Here is an 18,509-nt window from a genome sequence, read left to right on the forward strand (position 1 = left end):
GAGCTACCGTTGGCCACCCCTGTCCTATATCTTCTCTCCCCACAGCAGACATTCTGTAAGGCGGGTGGGGCTGAGAGAGCTCTTCCAGAAGCTGCCCTTTCAAGGACAACTCCGAGAGCTATGGCTGACCCAAGGCCATTCCAGCAGCTGCAAGTGGAGGAGTGGGGAATCAAACCTGGTTCTCCCAGATAAGAGTCTGCACACTTAACCACTACGCCAAACAAGAGACAGAAGGGATTCTTATGGTCTCTCCCAGGGGTGGGCCAAACTGTGGCTCAGGAGCCACATGTGGCTCTTTTGCACATGTTATTGGTTCTTGAAGCCCCCATTGCCCCATCAGCCAGCTTCGAGAAGGCATCTGTCTCTTCGAATCACTTCTCTAAGCTAAGCCATCTAGCGGCTTGGAGAATGCATTTAAAGTTGCTTTCTTTCCACCTCTCCTTTCCTCCTCCCTCCCCTCATCTATTTGCTTTCTTTCCACCTTTCCGTTTTTCCTCACTCCTTCCTTTTCCGTCTCGTGGCTCTCAAACGTCTAACATTTATTCTATGCGGCTCTTGTGTTAAGCAAGTGTGGCCACTCCTGGTCTCTCCCATATTAGCCTGTGCCCTGCCCATCACTTTTGTTTGAGTATTCTCTCAGTTAAGACTGTAAGATCATCTGCTGCCTGGGCTTTGGCCTTCTCTGTGGTGGCCCCAGGACTGGAATGGCTGCCTGGACAGGGTCGGTTGGGCCTTCTCTTTAGTGGAGCCGGGAATGGCTGACAACACAAAAAGCGTTCACTTTTACAGATGGAGCTCCGCGGTCTAGCATGAAGGTAAAAGCATACATCACAGACCCAGAAATCGTGTTTGTTGCCAACTTGACAAAGGCTGACGCTCCTGCCTTAGCAGCTTCCTTCGAGTGCGACTTCTGGTTGTCCGCAGGCCCTCAGGGTCAAGACATCTCTGCAGAAGTGAAGGCCCTCAAAGTGTTGGCTTGCCCTTTCCTCCACAAGAAGGGAGAGAAGAACGTCACGACCGTAAGCTCTTGTACAAATATTTTGTCAATGGCTTTTGACCCAGAGAGAACTCCAGTTTTCTGGGTTACACCTCTGAGGAGGCCAGTCACAGCTGCTGGCGAAAAGTCAGGTCTCATAATGCCAAGACCACGGCCACGCAGCCCCGGAAATCTACAACAATCTTTTACAAATGTTGTGCAGATTAAGAACATAGGAACATAAGAGAAGCCATGTTGGATCAGGCCAATGGCCCATCCAGTCCAACACTCTGTGTCACAGAAGAACATAAGAGAAGCCATTTTGGATCAGGCCAATGGCCCATCTAGTCCAACACTCTGTGTCACAGAAGAACATAAGAGAAGCCATGTTGGATCAGGCCAATGGCCCATCCAGGCCAACACTCTGTGTCACATAAGAACATAAGAGACGCCATGTTGGATCAGACCAATGGCCCACCTAGTCCAACACTCTGTGTCACATAGGAACATAAGAGACGCCATGTTGGATCAGGCCAATGGCCCTTCCTGTCCAACACTCTGTGTCACATAGGAACATAAGAGACGCCATGTTGGATCAGGCCAATGGCCCATCCAGTCCAACACTCTGTGTCACATAAGAACATAAGAGACGCCATGTTGGATCAGGCCAATGGCCCATCCATTCCAACACTCTGTTTCACATAAGAACATAAGAGACGCCATGTTGGATCAGGCCAATGGCCCATCCAGTCCAACACTCTGTGTCACACAGTGGCCAAAAAACCCAAGTGCCATCAGAAGTCCACCAGTGGGACCAAGACACTAGAAGCCCTCCCACTGTTGCCCCCCACAAAGCATCAAAAATACAGAGCATCACTGCCCCAGACATAAGAACATAAGAGAAGCCATGTTGGATCAGGCAAATGGCCCATCCAGTCCAACACTCTGTGTCACACAGTGGCCAAAAAACCCAAGTGCCTTCAGAAGTCCACCAGTGGGACCAAGACACTAGAAGGCCCTCCCACTGTTGCCCCCCACAAAGCATCAAAAATACAGAGCATCACTGCCCCAGTCATAAGAACATAAGAGAAGCCATGTTGGATCAGGCAAATGGCCCATCCAGTCCAACACTCTGTGTCACATAGTGGCCAATATACATATACATACACACACAAACACACACACATATATGTGGCTGGCTATGCTTGTAGCTGCCACTACCTCCTGTGGCAGTGAGTTCCACATGTTAATCACCCTTCGGGTGAAGAAGGACTTCCTTTTATCCATTTTAACCTGACTGCTCAGCAATTTCATTGAATGCCTAGCACTAGATTCTCTAGCATTAGAGTGTATGAGTCGTAAGGCATTTATTTTGGGGGTTTTGTGTTTGTGTGTAAAGTTCCATCAGAGTGTTAAAGCTTCAGTACTGCAGTCTGAGCTTTCTGCTCACGACCTGAGTTCGATCCCAGCGGAAGCTGGTTCAGGTAGCCGGCTTGAGGTTGACTCAGCCTTCCATCCTTCTGAGGTCGGTAAAATGAGTACCCAGCTTGCTGGGGGGAAAGTGTAAAAGACTGCTGTGAAAACATCGTGATGCAACATAACCCCAGAGTCAGAAATGACTGGCACTTGCACAGGGGACTTCCTTTACTTTTTAAAGTTCCATTTTTACATTGTGTAATACTGTAAAGACAGCACACTTGCTTTTAAAAAACATTTTTCTGCTTTTTGCTGGTGTTTTCTAAGGTCCTTCAGCCATGTTCCCTGAAAGCCACAGTACAGACTTCCGAAGCACAGAAAGCATCTGTGACAATAGATGAATTTATTGTAAAGGTCAGTAAACATCACTGGAGCACGATACTATAAGATTTCATTTTTCCCCTCCAGAAAATCCTGTTATATTAATTTCAGATTTCATAGTAGACAGTTGTAGTGTTTTATAAATTACAAAATCAGGGTTGTTGTTTTTTTTAAAACCATATAAAGCTCCCAGACTATATTGGGTGGAAAGGCAGCATAGAAATATTTTAAATTTAAAAATTTAGTGTGTGGATTTGGGCTGATGAGTCCACTGCTTCGGCCTCTTCCTCTCCCCCCTTAGTTTGTATGTGAATCTGGAGTTTTCTCTTTTGTTGGCAAATCCCAAGTACCTTAGGGAAAGGAGTAGTGGAGATCTCTCCTTGTGGTATGGGGTAGAGTCCAAAATATTGTGTGGGGAGTGCAATTTTCTGATCGGGTCTGGGTGTGCAGGATGTGGTGTTGTCCTTCCCTGCCTTAATTCTTTGTGGACGTTGCCCTCAATCGGATGGATTTTTGTTTTTGTGAATTTGCTGTTGGAGTTTGTTCCACATCCCCGCTTCTTCCCCTCCCTCCCCCTTTTTGTGGAGTGATATGTAAAATGTACTAAGAGCCCCGTGGCGCAGAGTGGTAAAGCTACAGTACTGCAGTCAACTCCCGACCTGAGTTCAATCCCTGGTGGAAGCTGGATTCAGGGAGCCGGCTCAAAGTTGACTCAGCCTTCCATCCTTCTGAGGTCGGTCAAATGACTACCCAGCTTGCTGGGGGGAAAGCGTAGATGACTGGGGAAGGCAATGGCAAACCATCCCGTCAAAAGTCTGCCGTGAAAACGTTGTGATGCGACGTCACCCCAGAGTCTGAAACGACTGGTGCTTGCACAGGGGACTACCTTGACCGTATTATGTAAAACGTATTACACTAAATTTATTTTTTTTAATAAAATTTATTTATTTCCAAACACCAGGCCAGTTGGTAGATGCCTCGTGTAGCCATTATCATGTTATAAAGCAGTACTTTTAATATGTATGAACTATGGAATTCTGTGTTTTGTGTATCCGCATTATAAAGGAGCTCACCTGGGTTTTGTTTCTTTCGAAGGTTTCGCCCATTATTCTCAACACTGTTGTAACGATTATGGCTGCCATGAAACCAAAGCCGAAGGACGAAGATTCTGGAGTCACTGCTAGTAATGCAGGGAACCTTTGGGACACAAGGTCTATTGACCAGTGCCACTCGTGGTTTCTTGGTATTGACGTAGCCACAGAAGCAACCGAATCGTTCCAAGGAAGCGAGCGGGCTGGGAAAATGCAGAACTTTGATTTTCAGATGAAGTCCGTCCAGATCACCTTGGAGTGCGGCTTGGGACATCGTACCGTCCCCCTCCTGTTAGTGGAATCCACCTTGGCAGGAAGGGCGAAGAACTGGTCTTCTCTTATGACCGCCCGAGCTGATGTGACTTTGGAGGTGTGGACGCAGGGTTACGGGCAAGCCTTCGTTCTAAGTTGCAGGATTATTGGGTCAGGTGTGATGGCTCAGAATCACTCTTAACCTTCAGCCAGTTTGTTTTAGTGGTTAAGTGTGCGGACTCTTACCTGGGAGAACCAGGCTTGATTCCCCGCTCCTCCACTTGCAGCTGCTGGAATGGCCTTGGCTCAGCCATAACTCTCATAGGAGTTTTCCTTGAAAGGGCAGCTTCTGTTGTGGGGGAAGAAGATAAAAGTGATTGTAAGCCCCTCTGATTCAGAGAGAAGGGCGGGGTGTAAATCTACGGTCATCTTCTTCTTCTTTATGGATTCTAACCTCTGAATTTTAACATTCCATCCCAGGTTCACTACTACAACGAGACTTACGCCGTTTGGGAGCCCCTTATTGAGCGGGTTGAGAAGGGAAGCCGACAGTGGAACTTAAAGTTTAAAGTAAGCAAGTTTTACATAACTGTTGTGCCGATCTGGCCATGATGGTTTCGTCATTAGAAGAGACTAAGCACTGACTGTCAGCCTGTCAAGGGCCATCCTGTCTTCTCTGGCTGGTGGCAGCAGCCCTCAAAGGTCCACCAGATCCCCCTATTACCTTATCGTTTCAAGTGGAGATGCTGGGGGGTTGAACCGAATACCTTCTGCGCGCCATGCAGATGTTCTTCCATCGATCCCCCCACCTTGCCCACAGTTCTAAGAATGACTCTAGCTGCTGATAGCAAACGTCATTCTGCAATAGTACAGTCATCATTTATTTTTGGCTCTGTTCAGATGAGTGGTTCCTCAGTGGAACAGGCTTCCTCAGGAGGTGGTGGGCTCTCTTCCCTTGGAGGTTTTTCAACAGAGGCTAGATGGCCATCTGACAGCAATGAAGATCCTGTGAATTTAGGGGGAGGTATTTGTGAGTTTCCTGCATGGTGCAGGGGGTTGGACTGGATGACCCTGGAGGTCCCTTCCAACTCTAGGATTCTATGATTAGGAAGAACTTCTTGACTGTTAGAGCGATTCCTCAGTGGAACAGGCTTCCTCCTTGGGAGGTGGTGGGCTCTCCTTCCTTGGAGGTTTTCAACAGAGGTCAGATGGCCATCTGACAGCAATGAAGATCCTGTGAATTTAGGGGGAGGTGTTTGTGAGTTTCCTGCATTGTGCAGGGGGTTGGACTAGATGACCCTGGAGGTCCCTTCCAACTGTATGATTCTATGAAAGAATTGGTCATGTTTAGCCTGAAGAGGTGGCTGAGAGGAGATAGGATCACCATCTTCAAGTCCTTGAAGGGCTGTCCTATAGAGGATGGTGCAGAATTGTTTTCTGATTCCCCAGAAGGTTGGACCAGAACCAGTGGGTTGAAATTAAATCAGAAGAGTTTCTGGCTCAACGTTCGGAAGAACTTCCTGACCATTAGAGCGATTCCTCAGTGGAACAGGCCTCCTCCTTGGGAGGTGGTGGGCTCTCCTTCCTTGGAGGTTTTCAACAGAGGCCAGATGGCCATCTGACAGCAATGAAGATCCTGTGAATTTAGGGGGAGGGGTTTGTGAGTTTCCTGCATTGTGCAGGGGGTTGGACTTGATGACCCTGGAGGTCCCTTCCAACTCTATGATTCTAAGGAGCTTTGGGGAACTTGAGCCCTCTCCCTCACATATGCAGAGCCAAGGTCAAAAGGCTCAGAATGATTTTGCCAGCGATGTCCAACCTGAGGTACTCTGAAGAACTGCAATTTCGCTTGCCAGCAACTTGCCAACTAGCAGGGATTCTAAGCCATGGTTCGATCCATGCAAGATCCTGGACTGCAGAAACCTTTTTTCCCCTAAAGTAAAAAAAAAAAAAACGTAACCCAGGATGGTTGTGACTTGAACTCGGATCAAAAGAGGGCAGTTGAGTTAAACTATGAGTGCCCTAGGGTAGTTCTGTCTTGACAGATCTCGGAAGCTAAGCTGGGTCGTCCCTGATTAGTTCTTGGATGGGAGACCGCTAAGAGAGTCCAAGGCAGGCAATGGCAAAGCCACCTCTGAATGTCTTTTGCCTTGGAAACCCTACGAAGTCGCCATAAGGCAGCTGCAACTCAGTGGCAGAGGATAAAAGGATGTGGAGGACCGCTGTTTAACCGCTTGCTGCTGTTCCTTTTAGATGAAGACGAACCCCGTCCAAGATAAAAGTTTGTTGCCAGGAGACGACTTCATTGTTCTTCCTGAACCTCAGACTTTCATTAACATATCTTCAAAGGATATCATGAATATCACCCTGTCGAAGTGCTGCCTGGCTGTCTTGAACAATCTAGCCAAGGTAGGACGTCCTTTTCATGTGGTCTTTCCATCAAACCAGGGACCAGACTGTCTTGAGGCATATTTTGGGCCGACTCTCGGGTGTTCCCCCTGCCCCCCCCCCCCCCGCCCAATCACTTTTCTGCTTTGCGTAAAAATCTGTTTCACAAAGGGAAGTAGCAACAGGCAATATTGGGCATGCTGAGAAGGAATGGATTTTGTGACAGAATGACGGAGGCCAGGAGGTTGTTGGATCAGTTTGCTCACTTTTGTTCTACGCACAGCAGCAGAATCAAAGCTATGGGGAGAGCCACTTTGGTGTAGTGATTAAGTGTGCGGACTCTTATCTGGGAGACCTGGGTTTGATTCCCCACTCCTCCGCTTGCACCTGCTGGAATGGCCTTGGTCAGCCATAGCTCTCTTATCTGGGAGAACCGGGTTTGATTCCCCACTCCTCCACTTGCACCTGCTGGAATGGCCTTGGGTCAGCCATAGCTCTCTTATCTGGGAGAACGGGGTTTGATTCCCCACTCCTCCACTTGCACCTGCTGGAATGGCTAGTCAGTTTGGTGTAGTGGTTAAGTGTGTGGACTCTTAGCTGGGAGACCCGGGTTTGATTCCCCCACTCCTCCACTTGCACCTGCTGGAATGGCCTTGGGTTAGTCAGTTTGGTGTAGTGGTTAAGTGTGTGGACTCTTAGCTGGGAGAACCAGGTTTGATTCCCCACTCCTCCACTTCCACCTGCTAGCATGGCCTTGGGTCAGCCATAGGTCTGGCAGAGGTTGTCCTTGAAAGGCCAGTTGCTGTGAGTCCTCTCAGCCCCACCCACCGCACAGGGTGTCTGTTGTGGAGGAGGAAGGGAAAGGAGATTGTGAGCCGCTCTGAGACTCTTCAGAGTGGAGGGCGGGATATAAATCCAATATCATCTTCTTCTATGTCCCCAGTTTTGACAGAAAACACATCTCTCCCCCAGAAGTCCTGATTGGTTTGGGTTTTTTCCCCCCTGTTTCAGAGGGTAACCGTGTCAGTCTGCGGTAGAAAAGCTAGGTTTGAGTCGAATAGCACCATAGAGAAGAGTTTTGGGGTGGAAGCTTTCAAGTGTCAAAAGCTCTTCCTGCTTCAAGTGGTGACCCAGTTTAGTGTAGTGCTTAAGTGCGCAGACTCTTATCTGAGAGAACCAGGTTTGATTCACCACTCCTCCACCTGCAACTGCAAGCATGGCCTTGGGTCAGCCGTAGCTCTTGCAGAGCTGTCCTTGAAAAGGGCAGTTGCTGTAAGAGCTCTCTCAGCCCCACCTACCTTACAGGCTGTCTGTTGTGGGGGAGGAAGGTAAAGGAGATTGTGAGCCGCTCTGAGACTCTTTGGAGTGCAGGGCGGGATATAAATCCAATATCTTCATCTACCTCACAGGGTGTCTGTTGTGGGGGAGGAAGGGAAAGGAGATTGTGAGCCCCTCTGAGACTCTGTCCTTGAAAGGGCAGCTTCCAGGAGAGCTCTCTCAGCCCCACCTGCCTTACAGGGTGTCTGTTGTGGAGGGGAGGAAGATAAAGGAGTTTGTGACCTCTCTGAGATTCAGAGTAAAGGGGGGATTATAAATCCAATATCATCATCATCATCATCATCATCATCATCATCATCATCATCATCATCATCATCATCATCATCATCATCATCATCATCATCATCATCTTCAAAAGCTTACACCCTGAAACTCTTATTGGTCTCTAAGTTGCTTCTGGACTCAAATCTAAATGAATTTCTTCCCTCCTCCCCCAAATTGCACCATTTGGAAGAGAGGCAAAAGTTCTGGTGCAAACCAGCCTTAAAGCAGTGGTGCAGAATCCTCTCTTAAATGGCACTGTTGGTCAGCTTTAACCTCAGGTAGAACAGCTAGATTTGAGTCTAGGAGCAGCGTAGAGAATAAGAAGAGTTTTGGGGTGTAGGCTTTCTATTGCCTAAGCTCTGCCTGCTCCGACTCTCAAAAGCGTAAACCTAAAACTCTTACTGGTGCTTCTGGAGTCAAATCTAAATGGATTCCCTCCCCCCTCCGGATTGCACCGTTTGGAAGAGGGACAGAAGTTCTGAATTCAGCCTTGAAGGAGTGGTGCGGAATCCTATCTTAAGCGGCAGTGTTGGTCAGCTTTAACCTCAGTTAACGTTGCTCGGGTTAGAACTGATAAAAGGAAGTCCTTCTTCACCCAAAGGGTGATTAACATGTGGAATTCACTGCCACAGGAGGTGGTGGCGGCTACCAGCATAGCCAGCTTCAAGAGGAGAATGGATAAGCATATGGAGCAGAGGTCCATCAGTGGCTATTAGCCACAGTGTATTGTTGGAACTCTCTGTCTGGGGCAGGGATGCTCTCTATTCTTGGTGCTTGGGGGAGGAGCACAGTGGGAGGGCTTCTAGCCCCACTGGTGGACCTCCTGATGGCACCTGGTTTTTTTGGCCACTGTGTGACACAGAATGTTGACCTGGATGGGCCATTGGCCTGATCTAACATGACTTCTCTTATGTGGCACAGAGTGTTGGACTGAAGGGGCCACTGGCCTGATCCAACATGGCTTCTCTTATGTTCTTATGTGGCACAGAGTGTTGGACTGGATGGGCCACTGGCCTGATCCAACATGGCTTCTCTTATGTTCTTATGTGACACAGAATGTTAGACTGGATGGGCCACTGGCCTGATCCAACATGGCTTCTCTTATGTTCTTATGTGACACAGAGTGTTGGACTGGATGGGCCATTGGCCTGATCCAACAGGGCTTCTCTTATGTGACACAGAATGTTGGACTGGATGGGCCACTGGCCTGATCCAACATGGCTTCTCTTATGTTCTTATGTGGCACAGAGTGTTGGACTGGATGGGCCATTGGCCTGATCCAACATGGCTTCTCTCATGTTCTTATGTGACACAGAATGTTGGACTGGAGGGGCCATTGGCCTGATCCAACATGGCTTCTCTTATGTTCTTATGTGACACAGAATGTTGGACTGGATGGGCCACTGGCCTGATCCAACATGGCTTCTCTTATGTTCTTATGTGGCACAGAGTGTTGGACTGGATGGGCCATTGGCCTGATCCAACATGGCTTCTCTCATGTTCTTATGTGACACAGAATGTTGGACTGGAGGGGCCATTGGCCTGATCCAACATGGCTTCTCTTATGTTCTTATGTGACACAGAATGTTGGACTGGATGGGCCACTGGCCTGATCCAACATGGCTTCTCTTATGTTCTTATGTGGCACAGAGTGTTGGACTGGATGGGCCATTGGCCTGATCCAACATGGCTTCTCTCATGTTCTTATGTGACACAGAATGTTGGACTGGATGGGCCATTGGCCTGATCCAACATGGCTTCTCTCATGTTCTTATGTGACACAGAATGTTGGACTGGAGGGGCCATTGGCCTGATCCAACATGGCTTCTCTTATGTTCTTATGGTGCCAGTAATGACTATTAATGATGTTTAGACAATGTGAAAAAAAATCATATTCCGTGAGAGGAGAGGGAGCAGTGAAAAGCATGCAGTTTTGCCTCTGCCTCTTCGTGAGCTTGTTTTTCAAGATGGATCTTGGTTTCCTTTCCTTCTGAGAGGAAGAGCCCCAGATAAGTGAATCAGAGAGTGCTGACTGAAAGCATATTGCTGTGTTGCCATAACAGGGAATAGACTAAGATTCCCAGAGTGATTGGGAGGGGGGCGGAGATTAAAGTGTTTCTGTAATAGCTACAGATTATTTTATGTTGCGAGCTGAACGTCGGAGGATGGCAAGTCTGAATGTTATTTGCTCTGACTGGCAGTGGCTCTCTAGGTTCCCAGACAGAGAGGATGTTCCTCAGCACCTGCTCTCCGAGTTCCCTTTGCGTGCTGATGCCAGTGACAACATCTGCCAACATCTGCCTGCCAAGCAGGTTTTCTGCTTCTAAGCTTCAGTCCCTCCAGTCCTATAATTTAAGAAGTCCAGCCTTCTTCCCTTTGGAATCTTCAAAAGCCGGAGTGCTTTGAAACTAAAGGAGCGGGTGGGAAGGCTTTATCTGCTGACATCCCTGCTAAGAATATCAAGTAACCCCCCCCCTCCGCACATTTATATGCACACAGCAATGGCACATGCTTGATAAGAATGCTTCTTGCTTTGTTTTAGGGGTTTTCAGAAGGAACAGCTTCCACGTACGACTACTCTTTGAAAGATCGGGCTCCTTTTACAGTGAAAAACGCCTTGGGCATTCCCCTCAAAGTTCACGCGAGCAGAAATCTCCAGGTTGTCGGATTGACTTCGAGCAAAGACATTCACGATGTAGGAGTTGGTCAGAAGTTGGAATTGGAGTACGCTGCCCAGGAGCCCCTGCCCAGAGGAAAGCTGTCCGTCTTTCATCGCCAGGAGAGCTCCACGTTCACTTTGGCCCTCGGTAAGGCGCAAGGGAGCCGTAATCGTGAGGGGAAACGGGGTGTGAGCTGCAGAAAGGATGTTCGGAGAACGAAAGCGTACACAGTGGGAACATTTTGCTGCGGAGTAATGTCATTCTTACCCTGAATGTTTCCCCCTGCTGTTCACATTTCCAGAAGCGCCTGTGCACACCACGAATCAGTTCCAGTTCTGAACCTCCGTGCACTAATTTGCATTGCTGTTGTGACTGCCATTTTAAAAAACGCCGATTCCTAAGTCGATATAAATAAAACGCTTGTGCCGTTTTCATTCGGACCTGTCAGCGAACCGCTAGATGGAATTTCAATGGAACTTTGCTAGTCCTAATATTATGCAGATCCCACTCTTGAATACTAACAATGTTAGTTATAAAGATGGAGTTAATGTTTGAAACTTTTTGCATTTCTCCCTTTTAAATCGGAGCTGGTATGAGCATTCAGAACAAGCGGAGCACCTTCTAGGGTGGTGGTACTTTAGATTGCTGGTAGAATATGGATGCTCCTCACCATAAAATTCATTTATTTCTGATTTATGTTGTTTATAATCCACATTTTTCACAAAGTGAGTCAGTATAGTCAACAAAATGCGGCATTTAAGAGCCAGTGCATTAGGATTTTAGATGTCTGGAACCACCAGAAGGAACCAAAGCATAGCATAAACATCTGAAGCAGAGGTCCATCAGTGGCTATTAGCCACAGCGTATTTTTGAAGATCTCTGTCTCTATCTCGGTTTTTTGGCTGCTATGTGACACAGAGTGTTGGACTAGATGGACCATTGGCCTGATCCAACATGGCTTCTCTTATGTTCTTATGTGACACAGAGTGTTGGACTGGATGGGCCATTGGCCTGATCCATCATGGCTTCTCTTATGTGACACAGAGTGTTGAACTGGATGGGCCATTGGCCTGATCCAACATGGCTTCTCTTATGTTCTTATATGACACAGAGTGTTGGACTAGATGGGCCATTGGCCTGATCCAACATGGCTTCTCTTATGTTCTTATGTGACACAGAGTGTTGGACTGGATGGGCCATTGGCCTGATCCAACATGGCTTCTCTTATGTTCTTATGTGACACAGAGTGTTGGACTAGATGGGCCATTGGCCTGATCCAACATGGCTTCTCTTATGTTCTTATGTGACACAGAGTGTTGGACTGGAGGGGCCATTGGCCTGATCCAACATGGCTTCTCTTATGTTCTTATGTGACACAGAGTGTTGGACTGGAGGGGCCGTTGGCCTGATCCATCATGGCTTCTCTTATGTGACACAGAGTGTTGAACTGGATGGGCCATTGGCCTGATGCAACATGGCTTCTCTTATGTTCTTATATGACACAGAGTGTTGGAGTAGATGGGCCATTGGCCTGATCCAACATGGCTTCTCTTATGTTCTTATGTGACACAGAGTGTTGGACTGGATGGGTCATTGGCCTGATCCAACATGGCTTCTCTTATGTTCTTATGTGACACAGAGTGTTGGACTAGATGGGCCATTGGCCTGATCCAACATGGCTTCTCTTATGTTCTTATGTGACACAGAGTGTTGGACTGGAGGGGCCATTGGCCTGATCCAACATGGCTTCTCTTATGTTTTTATGTGACACAGAGTGTTGGACTGGATGGGCCATTGGCCTGATCCATCATGGCTTCTCTTATGTGACACAGAGTGTTGAACTGGATGGGCCATTGGCCTGATCCAACATGGCTTCTCTTATGTTCTTATATGACACAGAGTGTTGGACTAGATGGGCCATTGGCCTGATCCAACATGGCTTCTCTTATGTTCTTATGTGACACAGAGTGTTGGACTGGATGGGCCATTGGCCTGATCCAACATGGCTTCTCTTATGTTCTTATGTGACACAGAGTGTTGGACTGGAAGGGCCATTGGCCTGATCCAACATGGCTTCTCTTATGTTCTTATATGACACAGAGTGTTGGACTAGATGGGCCATTGGCCTGATCCAACATGGCTTCTCTTATGTTCTCATGTGACACAGAGTGTTGGACTGGATGGGCCATTGGCCTGATCCAACATGGCTTCTCTTATGTTTTTATGTGACACAGAGTGTTGGACTGGATGGGCCATTGGCCTGATCCATCATGGCTTCTCTTATGTTCTTATGTGACACAGAGTGTTGGACTGGATGGGCCATAGGCCTGATCCAACACGGCTTCTCTTATGTTCTTATGTGACACAGAGTGTTGGACTAGATGGGCCATTGGCCTGATCCAACATGGCTTCTTTTACGTTCTCAGAAGCATTCACACAACACTTTAAGCGGCGCAAGAATTACCTAAATAGATCCTACTTACCACAAGCTGTTCACAGCAACATAGACCACAGTCCCGTACCATTTATCCAAGCAAGCGTGTTCGAACCATTTTGTATGGTGCAGCCCTGTTTCCTGTGCAGAAAGGCCCCTCTGATTGTTTAGTTCTGCATAGTTTGCGGAAAGTCAGGAGAACGGGAGGCTTCCAGACTCCCCTCAGGCAAACTGTTCTACAAGGTGGGAGCCACAACGGAGGAAGCAGGTGTGCGGAGAGATGTCGATTCTCCCCCCCCCCCCTTTGCAGGTTGGCAGCTGCAGGAGTCCCTGGGAAGGGGGGAGAGTCCCTGCCCATAAAAAAACTAGCAACTTGAACTTGGTTAGATCCATTCTCTTTACTGGCAATGAGGAAGCATTCATGTTAGAGAACGATGAAGGTGGTGAGGGGTCTGGAGACAAAGTCCTATGAAGAAAGGTCGAAGGATCTGGGCATGTTAAGCCTGGAGAGGAGGCGGCCGAGAGGTGACAGGATCACCATCTTCAAGTCCTTGCAGGGCTGTCCTATAGAGGATGGTGCGGAATTGTTTTCTGTGGCCCCAGAAGGTAGGACCAGAACCAGTGGGTTGAAAGTAATTAATTAATGTATTTTATTCGATTTATATCCTGCCCTCCCTGCCGAAGCAGGCCCAGGGCAGCTCACAACAATAAAATCACATCAGCAGTTAAATCAAATGGGTTTTCGGCTCAACATTAGGAAGAACTTCCCTGACCGTTAGAGCGATTCCTCAGCGGAACAGGCTTCCTCGGGAGGTGGTGGGCTCTCCTTCCTTGGAGGTTTTTAAGCAGAGGCTAGATGGCCATCTGACAGTTCCTGGGAATTTAGGGGGAGGTGTTTGTGAGTTTCCTGCATTGTGCACGGGGTTGGACTGGATGACCCTGAAGATCCCTTCCAACTCTAGGATTCTATGATTAGGAAGAACTTCCTGACTGTTAGAGCGATTCCTCAGTGGAACAGGCTTCCTCGGGAGGTGGTGGGCTCTCCTTCCTTGGAGGTTTTTCAGCAGAGGCTGGATGGCCATCTGACAGCAATGAGGATCCTGTGAATTTAGGGGGAGGTATTTGTGGGTTTCCTGCATGGTGCAGGGGGTTGGACTAGATGACCCTGGAGGTCTCTTCCAGTTCTATGATTCTATGACTGTTAAGAGCGGTCCCTCAGTGGAACAGGCTTCCTCCTCGGGAGGTGGTGGGTTCTCCTTCCTTGGAGGTTTTTAAACAGAGGTTAGATGGCCATCTGACAGCAATGAGGATCCTGTGAATTTAGAGGGAGGTGTTTGTGAGTTTCCTGCATTGTGCAGGGGGTTGGACTCGATGACCCTGGAGATCCCTTCCAACTCTATGATTCTATGAGTATCATGTGACCGAAGCTGCCCAGTCTCGGGATTGGGTTTTCGATGCTGTCTTGCTTTTTCGAGCGGCCTCTGCTGCTGCATAGCTGTAGGACTCCAGGAGGTGGAAGAGCTGCACACGAGCATGTTTGTCTTTTTTCAGAAGGCAAAGAAGGCAGGGATGAGTTTTGTCACTGCTTTTTTGTTGTCGAACAGTGCCTCAGGACTACACAGAGGTGGCGAACATCCCCATAACAAAACCTGGGCGAAGGCTACACAATGTCAGAAATCCTTTCCACAATCATTCGGTCTCCGTTCTGGTTCAGATTGACGCAGAGGAAGGAAACAAAGTTGTTACTATACGCTCCCCTTTGCAGGTAAATAGCTATCTTTCATGTGTTTGCACCTAAGATCAGGACTCTGTTCCAAAATACATATTGACTTACAGGGAGAGCCCCCCTCTAGCTTTGGCCCCCATTGCTAATCCCAGCCAGTTCCCAAGGCACAGGGGCTCTCGGAAGTAACTTTTCCAGGGCAACACGGTATTGAGACAGGGAGGGGGCGGAAACTGAGAGCCAGTTTGGTATAATGGTTGCGTGCATAGACTCTTATCTGGGAGAACTGAGTTTAGGGTTTGTAGAAACTTTCGGGCTCAAGTGCCGTGTTCTACTGGGGAAAGTTTTCCTTCCAGACGTTTCGTTCTCAGCTGCGGAGAACGTCCTCAGTGGCGTTGCAGCCGGAGCAGGCGCTCTGACCTTCTTGGCTGCTGTGCATTGAGTGGGGCCGGGGCTGCTGGAGAGCTGCTATTTCTAGGCTGGAGGGGGTGTGGTGAAAGGGCAGTTGGTTTGTGGATGTGCCCATTGTTTTAGAAATAGCAGCTCTCCAGCAGCCCTGGCACCATTCAATGCACAGCAGCCAAGAAGGTCAGAGCGCCTGCTCCGGCTGCAACGCCACTGAGGACGTTCTCCGCAGCTGAGAACGAAACGTCTGGAAGGAAAACTTTCTCCAGTAGAACACGGCACTTGAGCCCGAAAGTTTCCACAAACCCTAATGATGTTACCAGCCGTGAAAACCTGAAATCTTTGATAGAACTGAGTTTGATTCCCCACTCCTCCATGTGCACCTGCTGATGTGACCCTGAGTTAGTCACAGGTTCTCACAGAGCTGTTCTGCTCAGTTCTGGGAGAGCTCTCTCAGCTCCACCTACCTCTCAGGCTGTGTGGGGAAGGGAAAGGAGATTGGAAGCTGCTCTGAGACTCCTCCTGGTAGTGGGCGGGGTATAAATCCAATCTACTCCTCCTCCTCCTCACAGAGTTATGAACATATGAAGCTGCCTTCTACTGAATCAGACCTTTGGTCCATCAAAGTCAGTATTGTCTTCTCAGACTGGCAGCGGCTCTCCAGGGTCTCAAGCTGAGGTTTTTCACACCTATTTGCCTGGACCCTTTTTTGGAGATGCCAGGGATTGAACCTGGGACCTTCATGCTTCCCAAGCAGATGCTCTGCCACTGAGCCACCGTCCCTCCCCATGTTCACTCTGCTTTGGATGCGGTTAATGTAGATGAACCAACATTGGTTGAAGCAAAATATCTGCACGTTGTGATTAATTCACACATACGTGTAAAGCACTGTTTGATGCCAAGGGCCATGCGTCTATGAACCCAGCCACTGTGTATTGCTTGTTTTTGTGAGCTTTTTCCCTGTTGCGATGGTGAAATTCATTGCGGCCGTTTTGTTTCTGTTTTCGATTTCAGATTAAGAACCACTTCTCTGTCCCGTTTATCATTTACAAATTGGTCAAGAACATTAAGCAGTTGGAACCCATTGGTGTATCCAAGCCGGACGAGGAATTCCATGTCCCGTTAGATTCATACAGGTAAAAACTAGCATCTGTTCTGATTTCTAATTAGTTCCCTTCAAACAAAAAAAAGAAATAACCGATCCCTTCTAAAACTTGGGTAAGCCTAATGATGAGTCCTTGACCTTCCCTTCCCATCCAGAGAGCCAGTTTGGTGTCATGGTTAAGGGCGCGGGCTCTTATCTGGGAGAACCGGATTTGATTCCCCACTATTCCACTTGCACCTGCTGGAATGGCCTTGGGTCAGCCAGAGCTCTCTTATCTGGGAGAACTGGGTTGGATTCCCCACTCCTCCACTTGCAGCTGCTGGAATGGCCTTGGGTCAGCCAGAGCTCTCTTATCTGGGAGAACCGGGTTGGATTCCCCACTCCTCCACTTGCAGCTGCTGGAATGGCCTTGGGTCAGCCAGAGCTCTCTTATCTGGGAGAACCGGGTTGGATTCCCCACTCCTCCACTTGCAGCTGCTGGAATGGCCTTGGGTCAGCCAGAGCTCTAAGTGCACAGACTCTTATCTGGGAGAGCCAGGTTTGACTTCCCACTCCTCCACTTGCAGCTGCTGGAATGGCCATGGGTCAGCCATAGCTCTAAGTGCACAGACTCTTATCTGGGAGAACCGTGTTTGATTCCCCACTCCTTCACTTGCACCTGCTGGAATGGCCTTGGGTCAGCCATAGCTCTTGTAGGAGTTGTCCTTGAAAGGGCAGCTTCTGGGAGAGCTCTCTCAGCCCCACCTACCTCACAGGTGTCTGTTATGGGAGCGGGAGGTAAAGGAGATTGTGACCACTCTGAGACTCTGAGGGCGGGATATAAATCCAATATCACCATCATCATCTCCTCCCTTCTTCCTCTCCTCCTCCTCCTGTTCCAGCCAGAGCTCTCTTAGCTCCACCTACCTCACAGGGTGTCTGTTTTGGGGAGGGGAAGGGAAAGCCGTTCTCCTTTGGGTAGTGAAGGGCAGGGAATAAATACAGTCTTTCCTCCTCCTCTGAGGAGCCTGCCTAGGCATGCATGTATCCTTGAGTTGCATACAAGAAGGATGAGATACAAAGGAATAGCACAGGTGTGCCGCTGTGGGGGAGGCGAATGCTGCAGGCTCCTCATCTGCCTTTTAGTCCTTATCTCCACCACCCCTTTCCAACCTCCTCTTCTCTCTTCTCCTTCTTCCTCGGCCTCAGGTGTCAGCTGTTCGTGCAGCCCGCTGGGCACTTAAAAGGCCAATACAGTCCATCCACGACCTACATAGCGTGGAGAGAGGAACTCCATAGGAGCAGTGAAGTCAGATGCATGCTGCAGTGCCCATCGACCGAAAGCAGCTTCCTTCCTTTAATACTCAACACGGCTGCCGTGCCCGATGAACTGACTTTCATCGCAACCCACGGGGAGAACTGGGATCCAGCTTACATTATCCATCTGTATCCAACAGTCACCTTGCGGAATCTCCTCCCCTACTCGTTACGATATCTCTTGGAGGTACGGTGACTTAACTGCTGAGGCTGGTTGAGTGGGTGTCAACGTGGCAGATGAGGTTCAGTGTGGCCAAGTGCAAAGTAATGCACATTGGGGCCAAGAATCCCAGCTACAAATACAAGTGGATGGGGTGTGAACTGGCAGAGACTGACCAAGAAAGAGATCTTGGGGTCGTGGTAGGTAACTCACTGAAAATGTCAAGACAGTGTGCGATTGCAGTAAAAAAGGCCAACGCCATGCTGGGAATTATTAGGAAGGGAAATGAAAACAAATCAGGCAGTATCATAATGCCCCTGTATAAATCGATGGTGCGGTCTCATTTGGAGTACTGTGTACAATTCTGGTCACCGCACCTCAAAAAGGATATTATAGCATTGGGAAAAGTCCAGAAAAGAGCAACTAGAATGATTAAAGGTTGGAACACTTTCCCTATGAAGAAAGGTTAAAACGCTTGGGGCTCTTTAGCTTGGAGAAACGTCGACTGCGGGGTGACATGATAGAGGTTTACAAGATAATGCATGGGATGGAGAAAGTAGAGAAAGAAGTCCTTTTCTCCCTTTCTCACAATACAAGAACTTGTGGGCATTTGATGAAAT

General features: G+C 48.5%; 1 protein-coding gene across 2 annotated transcripts in view; it reads left to right on the forward strand.

The window, feature by feature from the left end:
* The window catches only part of VPS13C (vacuolar protein sorting 13 homolog C), a 189,993-nt gene that overhangs the window by 113,148 nt on the left and 58,336 nt on the right, over positions 1-18,509 (forward strand). For both annotated transcript variants that reach the window (XM_060259893.1, XM_060259892.1), the window contains 9 exons: positions 790-1,019; positions 2,720-2,806; positions 3,869-4,234; positions 4,597-4,686; positions 6,370-6,525; positions 10,649-10,913; positions 14,805-14,965; positions 16,343-16,464; positions 17,622-17,916. In XM_060259893.1, the coding sequence (XP_060115876.1) occupies positions 790-1,019; positions 2,720-2,806; positions 3,869-4,234; positions 4,597-4,686; positions 6,370-6,525; positions 10,649-10,913; positions 14,805-14,965; positions 16,343-16,464; positions 17,622-17,916 (1,772 nt within the window). The remainder of the gene's footprint in view (positions 1-789; positions 1,020-2,719; positions 2,807-3,868; positions 4,235-4,596; positions 4,687-6,369; positions 6,526-10,648; positions 10,914-14,804; positions 14,966-16,342; positions 16,465-17,621; positions 17,917-18,509) is intronic.

The sequence above is a fragment of the Heteronotia binoei genome, chromosome 19 (genome assembly GCF_032191835.1).
Source record: "Heteronotia binoei isolate CCM8104 ecotype False Entrance Well chromosome 19, APGP_CSIRO_Hbin_v1, whole genome shotgun sequence".
Classification (NCBI taxonomy): Eukaryota; Metazoa; Chordata; class Lepidosauria; order Squamata; family Gekkonidae; genus Heteronotia; species Heteronotia binoei.